We start from the raw sequence: 15,390 nt of genomic DNA, 5'->3' as shown, positions 1-15,390 counted from the left end.
TGGCTTCGGATCAGCGCAGCACTGGCTGTTATGGTCACTTGGGGAGTGAGTCCTCAGATAGAAGATCTTCCTCTCTGTATATCTGACTTTGCAACAACAACAACAACAACAATAATAAATTAATCTTGAAAAAAAAGAAAAAAGAAACCCAACCCTTGGCTAGTCCTGTCCCAGGATCCCATATGGGCTCAGATTCCTGTCCTGACTGCTCCACTTCCCATCCAGCTTCCTGCTGACAGCCTGAGAAAGCAGTGGAGGATGGGCCAAAGCCTAGGGACCCTGCACCAGTGTGGGAGAGACCTGAAAGAAGCCCCTGGCTTCAGATCAGCTCAGCTCTGGCTGTTGGGGGTCATTTGGGAAGTGAAGGGAAGATCTTTCTGTCCCTCCTTTTTTCTGTAAATCTGCCTTTCCAATAAAAATAAATACATCTTTTTTAAAAAAGTAATTATCACTGAATTACTTGCTAACAATCAAATGAGAGAGTGGTTTGTAGAGACGCATTTTCTGCAGCGGTGAGCCTGAGACTCCAAGCACATTTCCTAAGGTCACACGGAATGCTGACAGAGCTCAGGTTCAAAAGAACAGAGTTCCTGTCTCCTAGGCCAGTGCTTGGTGGGGCCCCAGCCAACCTCTACAGAAGTTCTCGCTGCCACTTCTGTCCCCAGTACCCAGGACTGACTGCTTGAAGGGCTGGTCTCTCCTGTGTCCTGGAGATTGTAAACACAACCCAAGCTCCGCTGGAGGGTTTTCCAAGCAGCTTCTGATGAGCTGGCCTTTTGTTGGCCATCTTTGAGTCTGATAGGGCAGGGTCCTGGGAACTCTATAGAACCAGCGGACTCCTATCGTGGCTCCTGGGGTTTAGTGGATATTCCTGTGCCTGGGGCACATGGTTGGATTTCTTGTCTAGAACTTGCTGCCAACTACTCCGGTCTGTCCCCAGAACAGGGCCTCCCCCATGTGCTGTGCAGGCTTCTGCGGTCTTGAGCAGTCTGGACCCACTGCCTTCTGCCCAGCTCATCTCAGGCTTCCCCAGCAGCCGCCTCCACGCCTTGTCTCAGCCTGGTGGCCTGGGTGCACCCATTTCCGTCACAGAAATATCCCCCCCACTCTCCTTCCTTTTATGCAAATGTGGCTTCAAGGCATTGTGGTAGGTTTTCCTGTCGCAGAGACCCTTAACACAGCCCAGTGGTTGCTCTTCAAGTTCGCTTCACATTTCCATTTTCTATTAGAACCCTTAACGGGTTTCAGCATATTTTTCCAAGTATAACTCAGGGGCTGCCTAAGAGCAGATGCGTGCACACATCCACTCAATCATCAGCACATCTTATAAGGTGAGATACATGCAGAAATATCATCAATGGGTGTCTCCAAGCGCAGAGACTGGTACTTTACAGAACTGTGTCTGCTGCAGAGTGGGCTGTTCAAAGCGCGGCACCAGCATTCTATACAATATTCCTTGTGGCAATTATCTGCTAAGTCCCATGAGACTTATCAATTAGTGTAAGAAGGAAATTTTATCAATGGAAAGGGCGTTTTAAACCAGGATTTAAAGACAGGAGATTAAAACACACACACACACACACACACACACACACACACACACACACACACACACCAGGGTGTGAGGGGTGGACACTGGGCACAGTGGTTAAGCGGCTTCTCGGGGTACCTCTATCCCAGAGCTGGGTGCCTGGGCACTAGTCCCAGCTTCTGCTAATGCGCTCCCTGGGAGGCAGCAGATGACGGTTCAAGCACTTGGGTCCCTGCCACACAGGTGCAGGAACAGGAACTGGATGGAGTTCTGGGCTCTTGGCTTCAGCCGGGTCCAGCCTGGCTCCGGTGGGCATTTGGGAAGCGAGCCGGAACATGATCTGTCCCCCCTCTGCCTTTGGAAAACAAAGCGCACACTGGGAGGTTAGGAATGAAACAAACAGCACTCCTACAACACACTACTAGGCACTGGCACCAGATACCCGGGACAGCCACAGGCACCAGCTCACCTGAAGCCCACTGGGCACACTGCTTAACTTCACTGAACCCGAGCTTGTATCCTTACTCTTCAATGATTAAATGGGGCTTTGTTAGAAGCAGATATAGGCTCAAACCAAGCTGTGACCTTCAGCCCCTCATGTAGCCAGCAGTATCGGCTTGTTTCCTTTCTGGAAGATGGGCAAACAAACTCCTACTTTACTGTGCGTTTCCAACTACGGGGAGGTTGTAAAAGCACAGAACCTGGCCAGCATTACTCTGTGTCCCTCTACCAAAGCAAGGCGACAGTCGCGGGCCCAGGGAGCAGGTGCTGTGGACACACTGTGTGAAGCCCCAAACGGAAAAGAGCAAAAAGAGCGAGGAGAGGGCTTTGGAAAGAAGGCGCTGTCGATGGCCGACAGGGCCAAGCAACAATGCGTTCCCTTCAGACTAAGTACAGTCCACGAATCTTGGCTAACTCTTACCAAATACGAAGGTGCTTTTTTTTTTTTCACAGTCCTCTGGGGCTGCGCCTGTCATCGCGATGAACCAGACGAGTGCCAGGCTCCGGGCGGGCCCGAGGGGGGCTGCAGCCGACGTGGACAGTGGGGACACGGGTGCTATTTCCCAGCTCCCAGGAGACCTGCACGGGGCGGGGGGCGGTTTCCGTCCCCTAACTCCCACGCCCAGGGCTCCTCGGTCTCCCGCCTTCCTTCCTTTCCTCCTTCTCTCCCCGGCTCAGGTCCCCAAGGCCGCGAAGGGGACTCGCCCTGGGCGTCCCTCGACCAGCCCCCCACGTCCACGTCCGCCGCCATCCTTCCTTTTCCCTCCCCCGCGAGGAGTCCCCGTGCTCTGTCTGTCCGTGCCACCTCGGCCATCGCACCCCTCCCCGCTCCCCGGCCTCCGTACAATCCTCCCGGCCCCTCCCGTCGCGGCCACCTCAGCGCCTGAGGGGGGCTTCCGGAGACTTGGCCGAAGCCTCAGGCCGGACCCCGTAGGCCGACGCCGCCCCGGCCCGCCCCGGCCGGCCCTCCGGTGGTGGGGTCGAGGCGGAGGGAGGAGGGGCCCCCGGCGGGCCGGCGTGCGTGGCAGGCTCTCCCAGCTCGGCTCGCCCGGCCTCCCTTCCCGGGAGGCGGGGTCGGCGCCGCGGCGGCGGCAGGCCCCCTCCTCCGCGCTCCTCGGCCGGCCTCCCTCCTCGGCCCCGTCGCTCTTTCGCCGCGCCGACGCCAGCAGCGCCCGCGTGCGGCTCGCTCAGCCCCGGGCAGCCCGAGGAGCCGGTGTCCCGGGCCGCGTACCCGCCCCCGCGCTCGCCCGCCTCTCAGTCCGCGGCCCCTGAGCCTCCGCCGCTGCCTTCCCCGCCGCCGCCATGCCCTCGGCCAAACAAAGGGGCTCCAAGGGCGGCCACGGCGCCGCCAACCCCTCGGAGAAGGGCGCCCACCCGTCGGGCGGCGCGGATGACGTGGCGAAGAAGCCGCCGCCGGCGCCTCAGCAGCAGCAGCAGCAGCAGCAGCCGTCGCCGCCCGCGCCGCACCAGCACCCGCAGCAGCATCCGCAGAACCAGGCGCACGGCAAGGGCGGCCACCGCGGCGGCCGGTCCTCCTCCTCCGCGGCCGCCGCTTCGTCCTCGGCGTCCTGCTCTCGCCGGCTCGGCCGGGCGCTCAACTTTCTCTTCTACCTCGCTCTGGTGGCGGCGGCCGCCTTCTCGGGCTGGTGTGTCCACCACGTCCTGGAGGAGGTTCAGCAGGTCCGGCGCAGCCACCAGGACTTCACCCGGCAAAGGGAGGAGCTGGGCCAGGGCTTGCAGGGCGTCGAGCAGAAGGTGGGTACCTTCGATTCCCAGGGACCTGCAACCGGGCCTCTCGGGGTGCCCCACCCCGCCGGACTCCCGAGGTCGGGCCACCATGCTCTCCTGGCCCGGATCCGGATCCTCCCAGGTCCCCTCCCCAATCCACTCCCCACCCCCCGCCCCGGGCCGTGCTCAAGCCCCCTTTGTTAATGGCCGCGGAGGAGCGGACCGGAGGGATGGACCTCGGCAAAGATCATCGGGCCAGGCAGAGCCGGCCGGGTGGGCCAAGAGCCTGTCATAGGCCATTAGCGATGACCTGTAAGGAAGCTGCTGGCCCGGGGAACCCATTCTTTTTGGATTAGGAACCGCTGAGTGCGCAGAGCTGCGTGAAAAGGAGGCTGCAAGTTAAGCCAACGCATCCCTGAAAGGCTTGGGCAAGGCCGCGCCCGGGCAGCCCTGCCAAGTGGGCTACTGCTGAACTAGGGGCCGCGTTGCGTTCCCGCAGGCTGCTTCGGCTTAGGAGGCCAAGAAAGCCAAAAAACATGAGGTCAGGCTGGTGAAAAATGCTTCTGGACACATGCATGTGGTGTTGAGAGGTGGTACTCAGACAGGAGCCGATGTGCAGGGCAATCCTGCGAAGGCCGGAGCACCAGGCTGTTTGAATTCCATTTTTCAGGCTGGAAAATGAAAAGGTTAGAGGGTGACAGTGACTGCAGAAAGACCCCAGCCGGTGAGTGGCAGATTGCCTAGGAGTGTCAGGGCACTGTCTCTCCCTGCCATCCCCCAGGTTCTCCCCAGGGGCCGGTTTGAACCAGCAGAGGTAGTGAGCTCCCAGGGTAAAGCTGGCTGACTTTTCACCCCATGTGGCTTTCGCAGACCAAGTGAGTCCTTTCTGAGTGGTTGCACGGTCCTCCGTCCTCCACCAATGTCATCACTCCATGTGCGAAACAAAAGTCCCGCCACTTCTGAGCCCGGAACCTCTGCCTCCTCCTCCTCGCAGCGTGCTGCGTCCTGCCAAGTTTGTCTGCTTGTGTTGCGTGTGCAGTGCTAGGAATTTCCTCTTCTGAAGGGCCGAGCAGCTGGAGTGAGTCAGCCTGCTAAATGCTGCCGGCTAAGGGAGGTGACTTTTCCAGGGGAGTTAAGTGGGCAGTGCTTCTTTGCCTATTGTGAATGTCAAATCATCCTTTAAAAAAAGAGACACAGTAGGCTCTCTGTTTTCCCTGGGTTCACCCACCTACTGGCTAATCCATCATATTTATCGAGGTCTGATAGTCGTCTGGGTCCGTGTAGGCACTGCAGAGGGCACGGAGGAGCAAGAAGAGCATTTGAGAAGCAGCACCTGTGTAGGTGTCGGAAGGGCGTGGTGGAGGGCCCGGCCTGTAGCCACCTAGTTGAGCATCAGTGAATGGCCACAATGAGAACACGGGTGGGAGCAGGAGGTGCCTACTTTACCCATGCCAGGTGACAATCTGGAAATACAGTGAGAGAGGAGACTGGATGTTGAGGCCTTCCTCTGTCTCTCCCTTACCCCCTCCTGACTTATTCTCACCAGGAGAAAAGATTTATTTATTTGCAAGGCTCTGTGGCAGAAGGAGAGACCGAGAGAGACTATCTTCCATCGACTGGTTCATTCTCCACATGGCCACAGATTGAAGTCAGGAGTCCGGAACGCCCTTCAGGTCTCCCGCTCGAGTCTGAGGGGCCCAAGTACTTGTGCTGCCTTCATGTCCTTCCTAGGCGCCTTAGCAGGCAGTTGGTTCAGAAGCCCAGTAGCCAGGAGTCAGACTTTCACACTGGTTTGGCATGCTGGGGTCGCCAGCGGTGGGTTCACCTGGTGTCCTACCGCGCTGACCCCATTGCCATCTTTGTTGTAACAGAGAAGTATAATGAAGCTACTGCTTCATGCGTTGGATTTCTTGGGTACTTTCCATGTGCTCGCACTGTGCTGGACCCACAAGGGTGCCTCTCAGGTTCTCACCACAGCTCTGGAAGCAAGCAGTATGGCTTAACCCTGTCGCAAACAAGGCAGGTGACAGCAGGTAACTGTGGTCACAGATGCCCTGTGCGACAGGGCTAGGATTCAGTCTAACTCCTGGAACAGCCGACTCCACTGTTGATTTCCCCCCTCTGGCTCCCTTAGTAAGTGCTCAGTAACTGTCCAAGGGACTGAAAACTGAAAGCCTGCCAAGAACAGCGTTGGGTTCGGCTGTGCAGTGTCAGCCACTGCTTCTGTCTCAGCTTTGGGGTGACCTCCTGATGGTTCCTCTGAAACCTGAAGTTTGAACCCTTTTAGAACTTGCAGCCTTGATGGGAGTGGGTTAGGGTGGGATTTGGTTCTCAACAGAGAAACGCCGTTATGGTATCAGGATCTGTAGTGTTCACTATGGGCCCCGCATTCCATTAAGTGCTTTGCAGCCCTGCTTGGAGTTTTCCCAGCCACTCCGTGACGCAGGTACCATTTCCCAGCACTGTTTCACAGGTGAGGTAGCTGCGTAAGGCTGAGCGTGTTCCTCAGGCACGGAGTCACACGCACATCCTGAGAGGGGGAGCTGGCATCGAAGTTGGATGCCAACACCTACCTGTTCCCCAGATATTTTTAAGCGAGTTTTGTTCTTTTTAAAATTTTATTTCAAAATCAGAGCCATAGAAAGATAGAAGGATATCTTCCATTCATTGATTTGCTCTAAATATCCATAATTGCGGGGGCTGGGCCAAGCTGAGACCAAGATCTAGAAACTCCGTGAGTGCAAGAGGCCCGAGTGCCTGAGTCACCACTTGTTGCGTCCCAGGATGCGTTAGAAGCTGGATTGGAAGCTGAGGCTGGGTTCAAGTGCAGGCACTCTGATGGGCGACGTGGGTGTCTCAAGCAGAGGCTTAATCCTCTGCACCACAAATCCTGCTGCCAGAAGCTCTGGGTTTTAGCAAATGGCTAAGGTCGAGGCCTCTCTGGAGAGCCAGTTTCTGCGATCCAGGGACACATCTAGGAATTGCGGGAGTGGGCTTAGTCTGGTGGCAGCACTTTGCTGAGACTAGCAGTTCTTACGGCCTCTGATGGGGTCGTACTGATTGGCTTTGCTTGCCTTGGTCCCCTTGTCCCGGAGACAGGGCCATGGGTGTTGGCAGCCTCACCTCCAGGCTCTCACTGGACCATGACTGGCACCCCCACCCATGGCCACGCACCTCTCAGGCCAAGAGATCAGGTTGTGTAGTCAGCCCTGCTGGCTTGCTGATGCTGCTCAGTCCCACAGCCCTGCAGGTTTCGCATTGGTAAAGTGGAGAGGTAGCCGCCCCGTGACCTGCGAGGTGGGTGAGGCTATCAGGAGGTACCGTCTTAGAAGCACCTGGCCAAGTTGTTGGTATGCACAAAGTGCCACTTTGAATGTCAGGCACTGTACCCTGTTGTTCCCTGCCCCTCCCCCAGCTAGCTGTGAGAGCCTTGGCAGCAGCAGTGCTGTCCTGGCCAGTGTGTTATGCCTGGCAGCTTGCTCAATACCCTCCTCATAGGTTGCATTCCACAAATGTTGGGGAACAGATACATCTGGTGTGCCCTCAGGTGGGGGGACACTGACCTCTGGGTGTCGCAGGTGGTTTGGTTTGGTTTTATCCCTAGTTTCTGACCTAATCAGTTTCCCAGTCACTTGGGAGGCTCATGCCCAGGTTAGGGATGATAGGGATCGAAGGGGAAACCAACTAGCTGACAACGTTATCAGACTCTGAACACATTCATTCTGTGATTCATTCAGAAAATGCCGGGTCCACACCAGGCATGTCTCAGGAGCTGTGTCCCCCTGTGCACACCTCTGTCCTGAGGACAGACTGTGTGATCTTGGCTGTGCCCTCTCCCACACCTGCGCTAGGTGCCTCTCACGACTTGGGCAGGGAAGCTGTCAGGAAATTCTGGAGTGCCTGAGAATGTTGGCACGGACTGTCTTAAGACCGCAGGCTGAGCTAGGCTGGAGAGACCTGGGAGTTGGGGCGCAGGTGGGACTTTGTGCTGCCAGAGCCTGGTGACTGGTGGGGCTGGAAGTACAGCCCCGGAGCTCTGTTCAGCTTCCTGCTGTTTGCGGTTTGTTCTCTGGCTCTCCAGCCTTGGTCTGAGGACGTGCTAACCATCTCCAGACCCTGGAGATACTTGAGGGTAGAGCTTAGACAGGAAGGAGGCAAGAACCACTGTTAATGGGGCACGCACTGTGTGTTAGGTGTGATTCAAGTACCGCTCCGTTCAGTGGTGCTTAGACCTGGGGGTTTGGCGATTAGGTTCAGTTTCCTTTTTTCCAACAAAGCGTTATAAGTGGCAGCTCGTGTCATGTCAGGACAAAGCCAAGTTGTTACATCATATTGTAATCCTCTGAAGTTTGTTAAGCCAGCTGCCTTGGGTGGTTTGCAGGTCAGACTTACTGAGGATAGAATTTATGTAGAAGGAACATGTAATATGAAACAGTTTTGAAGTGTTTTCAGAGAACTAGAGAATTGTAAGGGATCATCTGGCTATTGCTCACGTTTCACAGTAGGAGATGCTGAAGTGTGGGGGCGGGTAGCGGGTGGGTGGCGTCTGATCTTATCCCAGATGGGCTTCCCTCTGTTCTGGCTTGACTCTGAGGTGGGCATTCCTCCTCTGCTGGTCTGAACATTCCCTGGCCACCTTCATCTTAAAGCTAGCAATCCCACTTGGGAGAAGGTCCTGCCCTGGTGACATCAACAGAAATCCTGTAATTTCCTGTTGGCCTCTTAGGCCATGTGCCTGTTCCTGGGCTAAGCACAGTGGCTGCTGCTGGGGTGGGGTAAATGGGAAGTGCTGGTTGGCCAGGGCTGTGTTAGAACCCATCCCTGGAGCACGCGGACCCTGCCGTGTTGTCCCCATGCCACATGAACCGGTACATGCATTTAGCCTCCTTTGTGTGCTTGGGGTTTATTATTTACGTGTCTGAAAAAGACAGAAGCACGTCTTTTACATACAGTTTCACTGCCTGAATGTCTACAACATCCGGGGATGGGCCAGAATAAGACCAGGAGCCTGAACCTAATCTGGGTCTCCCGAGATTGTGGCACGGGCCTATTGAAGTGACCCACCACCTGCTGCCTCCTAGGATGTACAGTAGCTGGAAGCTGGAATGGGAAGTGGAGCTGAGACCTAAAAAGAACCCCATGAACTCTGACGTTGGATTCAGGTATCCCAAACGGCGACTTAATCACTGTGCCAAATACCCACCTCAGGGGCTTGAGTTGAATTGCTGGCTCTAACTTGTGGCTCTACCTTCCAGCTAATGTAAATGCGGACAAGTGGCTATGGCTCAAGTCGCTGGGTTCGTGCCAGACCACACGGGAGACCCTGACTTGGGCTCTTCTCCCACTCAGCTCTGGCCACTGTGGGCGTTTGAGAGTGGGCAAGTCGGTGGGAACTCTTTCTCTGACCCTCTGTTTCTCAGATAAATAAACAACTTGAAACAGGACAAGCAGCACGTGGACTTGGCACGTTCCTGCAAAGGAAGACTGGCGTTCTGAAAGAGGAGACTGTGTCTTTGACTCGCGGCTCTTCTCAGCAGTTAACGTGTGTGTTTTGGTTACAGGTGCAGTCTCTTCAGGCCACGTTTGGGACCTTTGAGTCCATCCTGAGAAGCTCCCAGCACAAACAGGACCTCACAGAGAAAGCCGTGAAGCAGGGGGAGAGTGAGGTGAGCCGCATCAGCGAGGTCCTGCAGAAGCTCCAGAACGAGATCCTCAAGGACCTGTCGGACGGCATCCACGTGGTGAAGGATGCCCGGGAGCGGGACTTCACGTCCCTGGAGAACACGGTGGAGGAGCGGCTCACCGAGCTCACCAAGTCCATCAACGACAACATCGCCCTCTTCACTGAGGTCCAGAAGCAGAGCCAGGAGGAAATCAATGGCGTGAAGGCCAAGGTTGCTTCTCTGGAAGAATCTGAGGGGCACAGGCAGGACCTGAAGGCCATGAGGGAAGTGGTGAAGGAGGTGCAGGCGTCCGCCAAGGCCAGAGAGAGGGACGTGGAGGCCCTGCGGAGCTCCCTGCAGGCCATGGAGTCGGATGTCTACACGGAGGTGCGGGCACTGGTGAGCCTCAAGCAGGAGCAGCAGGCATTCAAGGAGGCTGCCGCCAAGGAGCGCCTGGCCCTGCAGGCCCTCACCGAGAAGCTGCTGCAGTCCGAGGAGTCGGTGGCTCACCTCCCCGAGGAGATCCGGCGCCTGGAGGAGGAGCTGCACCAGCTCAAGGCCAGTGCATACAGGTCCGAGGAGGACGGCTCCTTCGGAAACCTGGACGCCTTGGACACGCTCCAGGAGAAGAGCCAGGGCCTGGACTCGAGGCTGCAGACCCTGGAGGAAGGAGTGCATTCCATGCAGGAAGCGTCTGAGCGCCACACTGAGCGCCTGGAGTCCCTGCTGTCACGGAGTGAGGAGCACGAGCAGCGCCTGGGCGCGCTGCAGCAGCGTCTGGAAGGCGTGGGGTCCTCCTCGGGGGCAGACAGGGACGGCCTGGCCAGCACCGTGACAAGTCTTGGGGAGGCCCAGCTGGCGCTCTACAGCGATGTGGAGGAGCTGAAGAGAAGCATGGGTGAGCTCCCCAGCACCGTGGAGTCGCTGCAAAAGGTGCAGGAGCAGGTGCACACCCTGCTTGGGCAGGACCGTGCCCAGGCTGCCCAGCCGCCCCCGCAGGACGTCCTGGACAGACTTGCTGCTCTGGAAAACGTGAAATCCTCCGTGAGCCAAGTGGAGTCGGACTTGAAAATGCTGAGGACTGCCGTGGACAGCTTGGTGGCGTACTCGGTGAAAATCGAAACCAATGAGAAGAACCTCGAGTCGGCCAGGGGCTTGCTGGACGAGCTGAGGAGCGATCTGGACCGCTTGTTTGTGAGGGTGGAGAAGATCCACGAGAAGATCTAAGCAGCTCTGTGCGGGGCGCCGGCTCCAAGTTCAAGTTCTCATGACCAAAAAAACCTGTTGTTTTCTCCCCTGGGCTGTCCCCCTCCGTTTCTTGTCCCTGCTCAGAGAGCAGTAGGTGTCCCCGAACACCACGCACTGCGTTCTTGTGCCCTGTTAATTTATTTGCAGTTATTTCCACATACGTGGTTTCTTGAGTTTTCTGCTTCTGGCTTTTGGTAGGTTTCCTGAAGGCCCAGACTCGTGCCTAGGAGCTGGCACTAAGCAGGTGCCAGACAAGTGCTAACAGCTCCAACTGAGGAGTAGCAGAAGCAGGTTAACTGCAACATCAAAAAAAAAAAAGGCCTGATTTCAAGCTAGAAATAAGGAGGGGATACAGGGGCCTTTCCGTTTTTAATTGTCCTTAAGGAAAATTCATTTTATCTTTTTTTTTTTTTTTAATATATATGTTTGACTAGAGTTTTCAAGAGACAACCTCTCACTTGTCTTCCACTTTAAACTGCTTACAACTCAGATGTCAGCCCTGGGGCGAGAGGCTGGAGCACCTCTGTCTTTTTAAGAGATCTGGCTGCTTGAGGGCCACCTGCAGCAGCGCATGGGCTGCCCAGCCTGTTCCAGAACCGCCTAGTGACCTCCAAGGTAACTATGCAAAGAATCCAGGTGGTTCTGGACCAGAAAGCGCACCGCCCAGCAGGGTCCTCAGTGTCCCCCACCCTTCTCCCCACCTCACCCCATGCTCCCCAGGGGCACCAAAAGTAAAAGGGCGGTGCTTGATGGAGGAAGCTAGGTTAGGCCAGCTGTCCGCTGGGGAGGGGCTGTCTCCTTGCAGAATGTAGGCCAGAGCTTTTTATTTGAACATGGTATCCGTGACAGGATGTGCCGTCTGCGCGGGCCCATCTGTCTGGAAGGCACATGGTGCTTGCTGCAATTCAGTCACTATTTGCTGTGTCTGTTTTCCTGGGAACTGTATTGTTCTTTAATGGCTGTCTTGCTCTTCAAAAAGAAAGAAAAAAAATTAAAAAAAAAAAAACACGAAAAGGAAAAGGAGAAAAAAAGTTTGTTTAGTTTACTGTGAAATGAACTGTATGGCTTATTTACAGTATTTTTAATTCTTAATAAACACTTGAGCTTTGTTATGACTTTTCCAGAGTGGCTACTTTCTGAAAATTTGGTAATAATGACTGATGTGTTTTATTAGTGCATGAGTCTGTCATGACTATAACACAGAATTTGAGGCAGGCTGACTAGAGAAAGAAAAGAGGTTTAATTGTCAGTTCTGGAGGCTCAGATGCATGGTGCTCACACCACCTTGGCCCATAGAGGAGCTCATGGGTTGTTCAGGAGCAACAACAGCTGGAAGCAGGAAGCCAGACAGATTCAGGCTTGTGCACGCTTTTACAAAGCTCCCAGGGTCCTGTGATCCCTTCCTAAGGACTGCATGCTAGGTCCTAACTCCGGAAGGTTCCACATATCGTCTAGCATTACCGCTCTGGGGAACAAAGCTTCTAACAAGTTTACTTCGGGAGACAGACCAAATCCAAAAAAAAAAAAAAAAAAAGAAAACAGTCAAGGACTAGAAAAAGCTTGCATTCATTTTGCTGAAACCAAGATGGGCCTAAAGACATAGTATGATGGACATTCAGGCTTATAGATTTGCTTGTCGCCAACTCTGTTGGCCACAACAGAGGATCTTGTCAGAATCTTCTGGGAGCTTTCAAAAAGTGCCCATGCCCTGTCGCTGGGTATAAAGGGGCTGGCACTGGCACCCAGAGTGAGAACCACTGCCTCGGTCGTCCTAGCACCCTCAGCCCAGGACACACATAGGCACACTGTTTCCTCTATTGCCCCAGGCTGCCCTCCACCTACCGCCCTGCAGTGGCAGTGGATGACGGGTGCTGTTGATGAGCACCTGTTAGCTGCATCCCTGTGAGCCAGGTGTCCTGCTGAGTACCACATAGGTCTCTGCTGATTCCTCTTTGTGTCTCCCCGAGGCAGGTTGTTCCATTTCACATTTCTCAAGGGAGTTGGGCAAGCTGAGAAGCATCATGCAAGGTCATTAGGAGGGGACAGAGCTGAGGGCTGGACCCAGGCCCTGCTTACAAGGTGGCCACGTCATCTCCTGACAGTGGTGCGTTATCACTGGGCTATAGGGTGTAGGAGTTCTTTCCTGTTCCCAACAGAAGTTGAAGGGGCCAGGACCTGGGTACACACACAGTACTGTACACTTCTGCCTGAAGCCCTTCGTCTCAGCTTCCCAGAGTGGTTTGTGAGTCAGGTATGAGCCGTTTACATTGGGTTCTGTTTTCACTTTAAAGGTCTCTTTATTTCACAATAAATGTTTGTGTTTCTCAGTCTTTATTTCCATTTTGGAGTTTGAGTTGGGCGACTGACTCCTTTCACCCTTTTCTGATGGGGGCTGTGTGCGGATCTCCCCTTTGTGGAGAACATGAAATTCTGGCTCCTTTCTAGGCCAGTCGGATGTACAGGGCATATTCTTGCTCTTTTTCCTGCCTTTGTTTCTGAAGTCTCCAGACTCTGCCCCTCAGAGTGCTGGGGTCTCGTGTCGCGTTATGGTAGATAGCGTGGGCATGTGTTGGATGAATAACCACATATTAACAAGTGGTGAAGATCAATACAAGGAATGAATCAAACTGAATTCACATATTCCTGATGGGGTAGTTGGGAGATAGGGCTTATCCTAGGCAATACTCTCGGTTCAGTCTTCATGCATCCATTCAATCATTCAACCAAGATTTAGTGGAATCATGGCCAGTCGGCTAAATTAAAGCTGAATAGGGTAAGATCCTGAAAGGATCGTGTAAGGTGGTGTAAGGTGATAGGAGTTGGAAGGAGTTAACAAGTGAGATGGCCATGTGGAGTGCTCACTTTGCCAGCACACACACTAAAAATGGAACAATGGCTGGATGAAAAGGGGGAAGAGGGCGGAAGAGACCAGTTTTGCCAGGGTTTGGACTGTAGGTAGGTCAGGTTTGCAGAAACCTGTGGGAAGTCCCTCAGAACGTGTCCAAGGGTGGTGGGAACCTTCAGGAAGTATTGGGCTGGGCTGTCCTTTGGATAAAAAAAAAGAAACCCAAGTTATTGAAGGTGTCAGTTAAGATACACTGAGCAGAGCCCCAGTGCCAGGGTAAGAGGTGGCTGTGGGGCTGCCCAGACAGGACTGCTGGCATGCTGAGGAGAAAACTGTTGCCCTCCGCCCCCCACACCCCATTTGGGAACAATGCTGTGACGACAGTGGAGGTGGTAGAGGCAGCAGCTGTGATCTTGCTGCTTCGGATGGTGACAGGGCTGGGGATGAGCGCAATGAAACCTCATGGAAGGTAGGTGGAGGGGTTTAATTCTAGGATAACGTGACGCTGGGTCCCAAAACTTGGTCATGCATGAGCACACCTGAGGCTGGAAGACTGAAATACTTGGTGACTGCTCTGAGTCCCTGGGTGTCCCCTCTTTGAGCCACCATACCTCTTCAACAATCCAGCAACTAGCACGGGGCTCACCCACACTTGGATGGGTGGATTCCATGGTTGACAACTGATGAAATATTTAGAATGTATCCCTTCTCTTAAGTTCAATAATTGATGTGTGTGTGTGTGTGTTTAAGTGACTACATGAAAAGGTGATGAAACTTAATCACAATCCAAAAATCTGAGTTGTCAGGCAGCCAGGCCGGAAGTCTTGGCTTAGGAAAGGCTAGGAGAGTGGACATCTGTGGGCAGCTCTCTTGGACACTAGAGCTGGGCAGCAGGGGGGAGGTGGGCTGGAAGGCTGACGGGCCAGGTCCTAGAGAGGACAGGTATCTTTGTTGAACACTGGGAAATCAACAAGCACTTCTTTTTTTTAGGATTATTTTTTAATTTTTAAAAAAATTTTATTGTGTAGTCAGATATACAGAGAGGAGAAAAGACAGAGAGGAAGATCTTCCGTCCGTCGGTTCACTCTTCAAGTGACTGCAACGCCCGGTGCTGTGCCAATCCGAAGCCAGGAGCCAGGAACTTCCTCCAGGTCTCCCATGCGGGTGCAGGGTCCCAAGGCCTTGGGCCATCCTCGACTGCTTTCCCAGGCCACAAGCAGGGAGCTGGATGGGAAACACCGCTGCTCATATGGGATCCCAGCACATTCAAGGTGAGGACTTTAGCCACTAGGCCACTGCGCCAGGCCCAACAAGCACTTCTAAGCAAGGTGAGGGATAGTAATGATGATGCTGGGAGCTGGCGTTGAGAGCACCCCCCACTGGCAGGATTGGAGGAGAATAAGACAGAAGCAGGGGGTCGTGGTGGGGGTGAGGGATTCTCAGTGTTCTAGGCTGCAACCAATGAGGTTTAAACAGAAGGCCTGCAGATGAGGGTCGGGGTGGATTTTAATTTATTTATGTGTTTGAAAGACAGGGTGGCAGGGGTGGAAAAACTAGGGTCAGAGAGAGATTGGATTTTCCATTCACTGGTTTGTTCCCCAAATAGTCACGATATCAGAGGCTGAGTCCAGCTGAAGCCATGAGCCAGGGACTCCATCTGAGTCTCCTACTTGAGCGGCATCCTTGGATGCTGGGCCATCCTCTGCTGTTTTCCCAGATGTATTAACAGGGAGCTGAATCAGAAATGAAGCAGCTAGGACCCGAATGGGCACTCTAGCATGGGATCCTCGCATTGCTAGAGGTGGCTTGACACACCATGCCACAGCGCTGGCCCCTTGTCGATGGATTTGTTCAATACCATGCCCTGTTAGACC

General features: G+C 54.4%; 1 protein-coding gene across 1 annotated transcript; it reads left to right on the top strand.

The window, feature by feature from the left end:
- The first annotated feature begins 3,334 nt into the window (after positions 1 to 3,334).
- On the top strand, positions 3,335 to 10,961 carry CKAP4 (cytoskeleton associated protein 4). Its single transcript, XM_040984879.1, has 2 exons — positions 3,335 to 3,787; positions 9,322 to 10,961. The coding sequence occupies exons 1-2, from the start codon at positions 3,335 to 3,337 to the stop codon at positions 10,648 to 10,650; spliced, it is 1,782 nt and encodes a 593-aa protein (XP_040840813.1). The 3' UTR covers positions 10,651 to 10,961.
- The last annotated feature ends 4,429 nt before the right edge of the window (positions 10,962 to 15,390 follow it).

The sequence above is a fragment of the Ochotona curzoniae genome, unplaced genomic scaffold, assembly GCF_017591425.1.
Source record: "Ochotona curzoniae isolate NIBS_2020 unplaced genomic scaffold, NIBS_Ocur_1.0 contig_1014, whole genome shotgun sequence".
Classification (NCBI taxonomy): Eukaryota; Metazoa; Chordata; class Mammalia; order Lagomorpha; family Ochotonidae; genus Ochotona; species Ochotona curzoniae.
The sequence above is the reverse complement of the archived record's forward strand: the minus strand, read 5'-3'. Positions and strand labels throughout refer to the sequence as shown.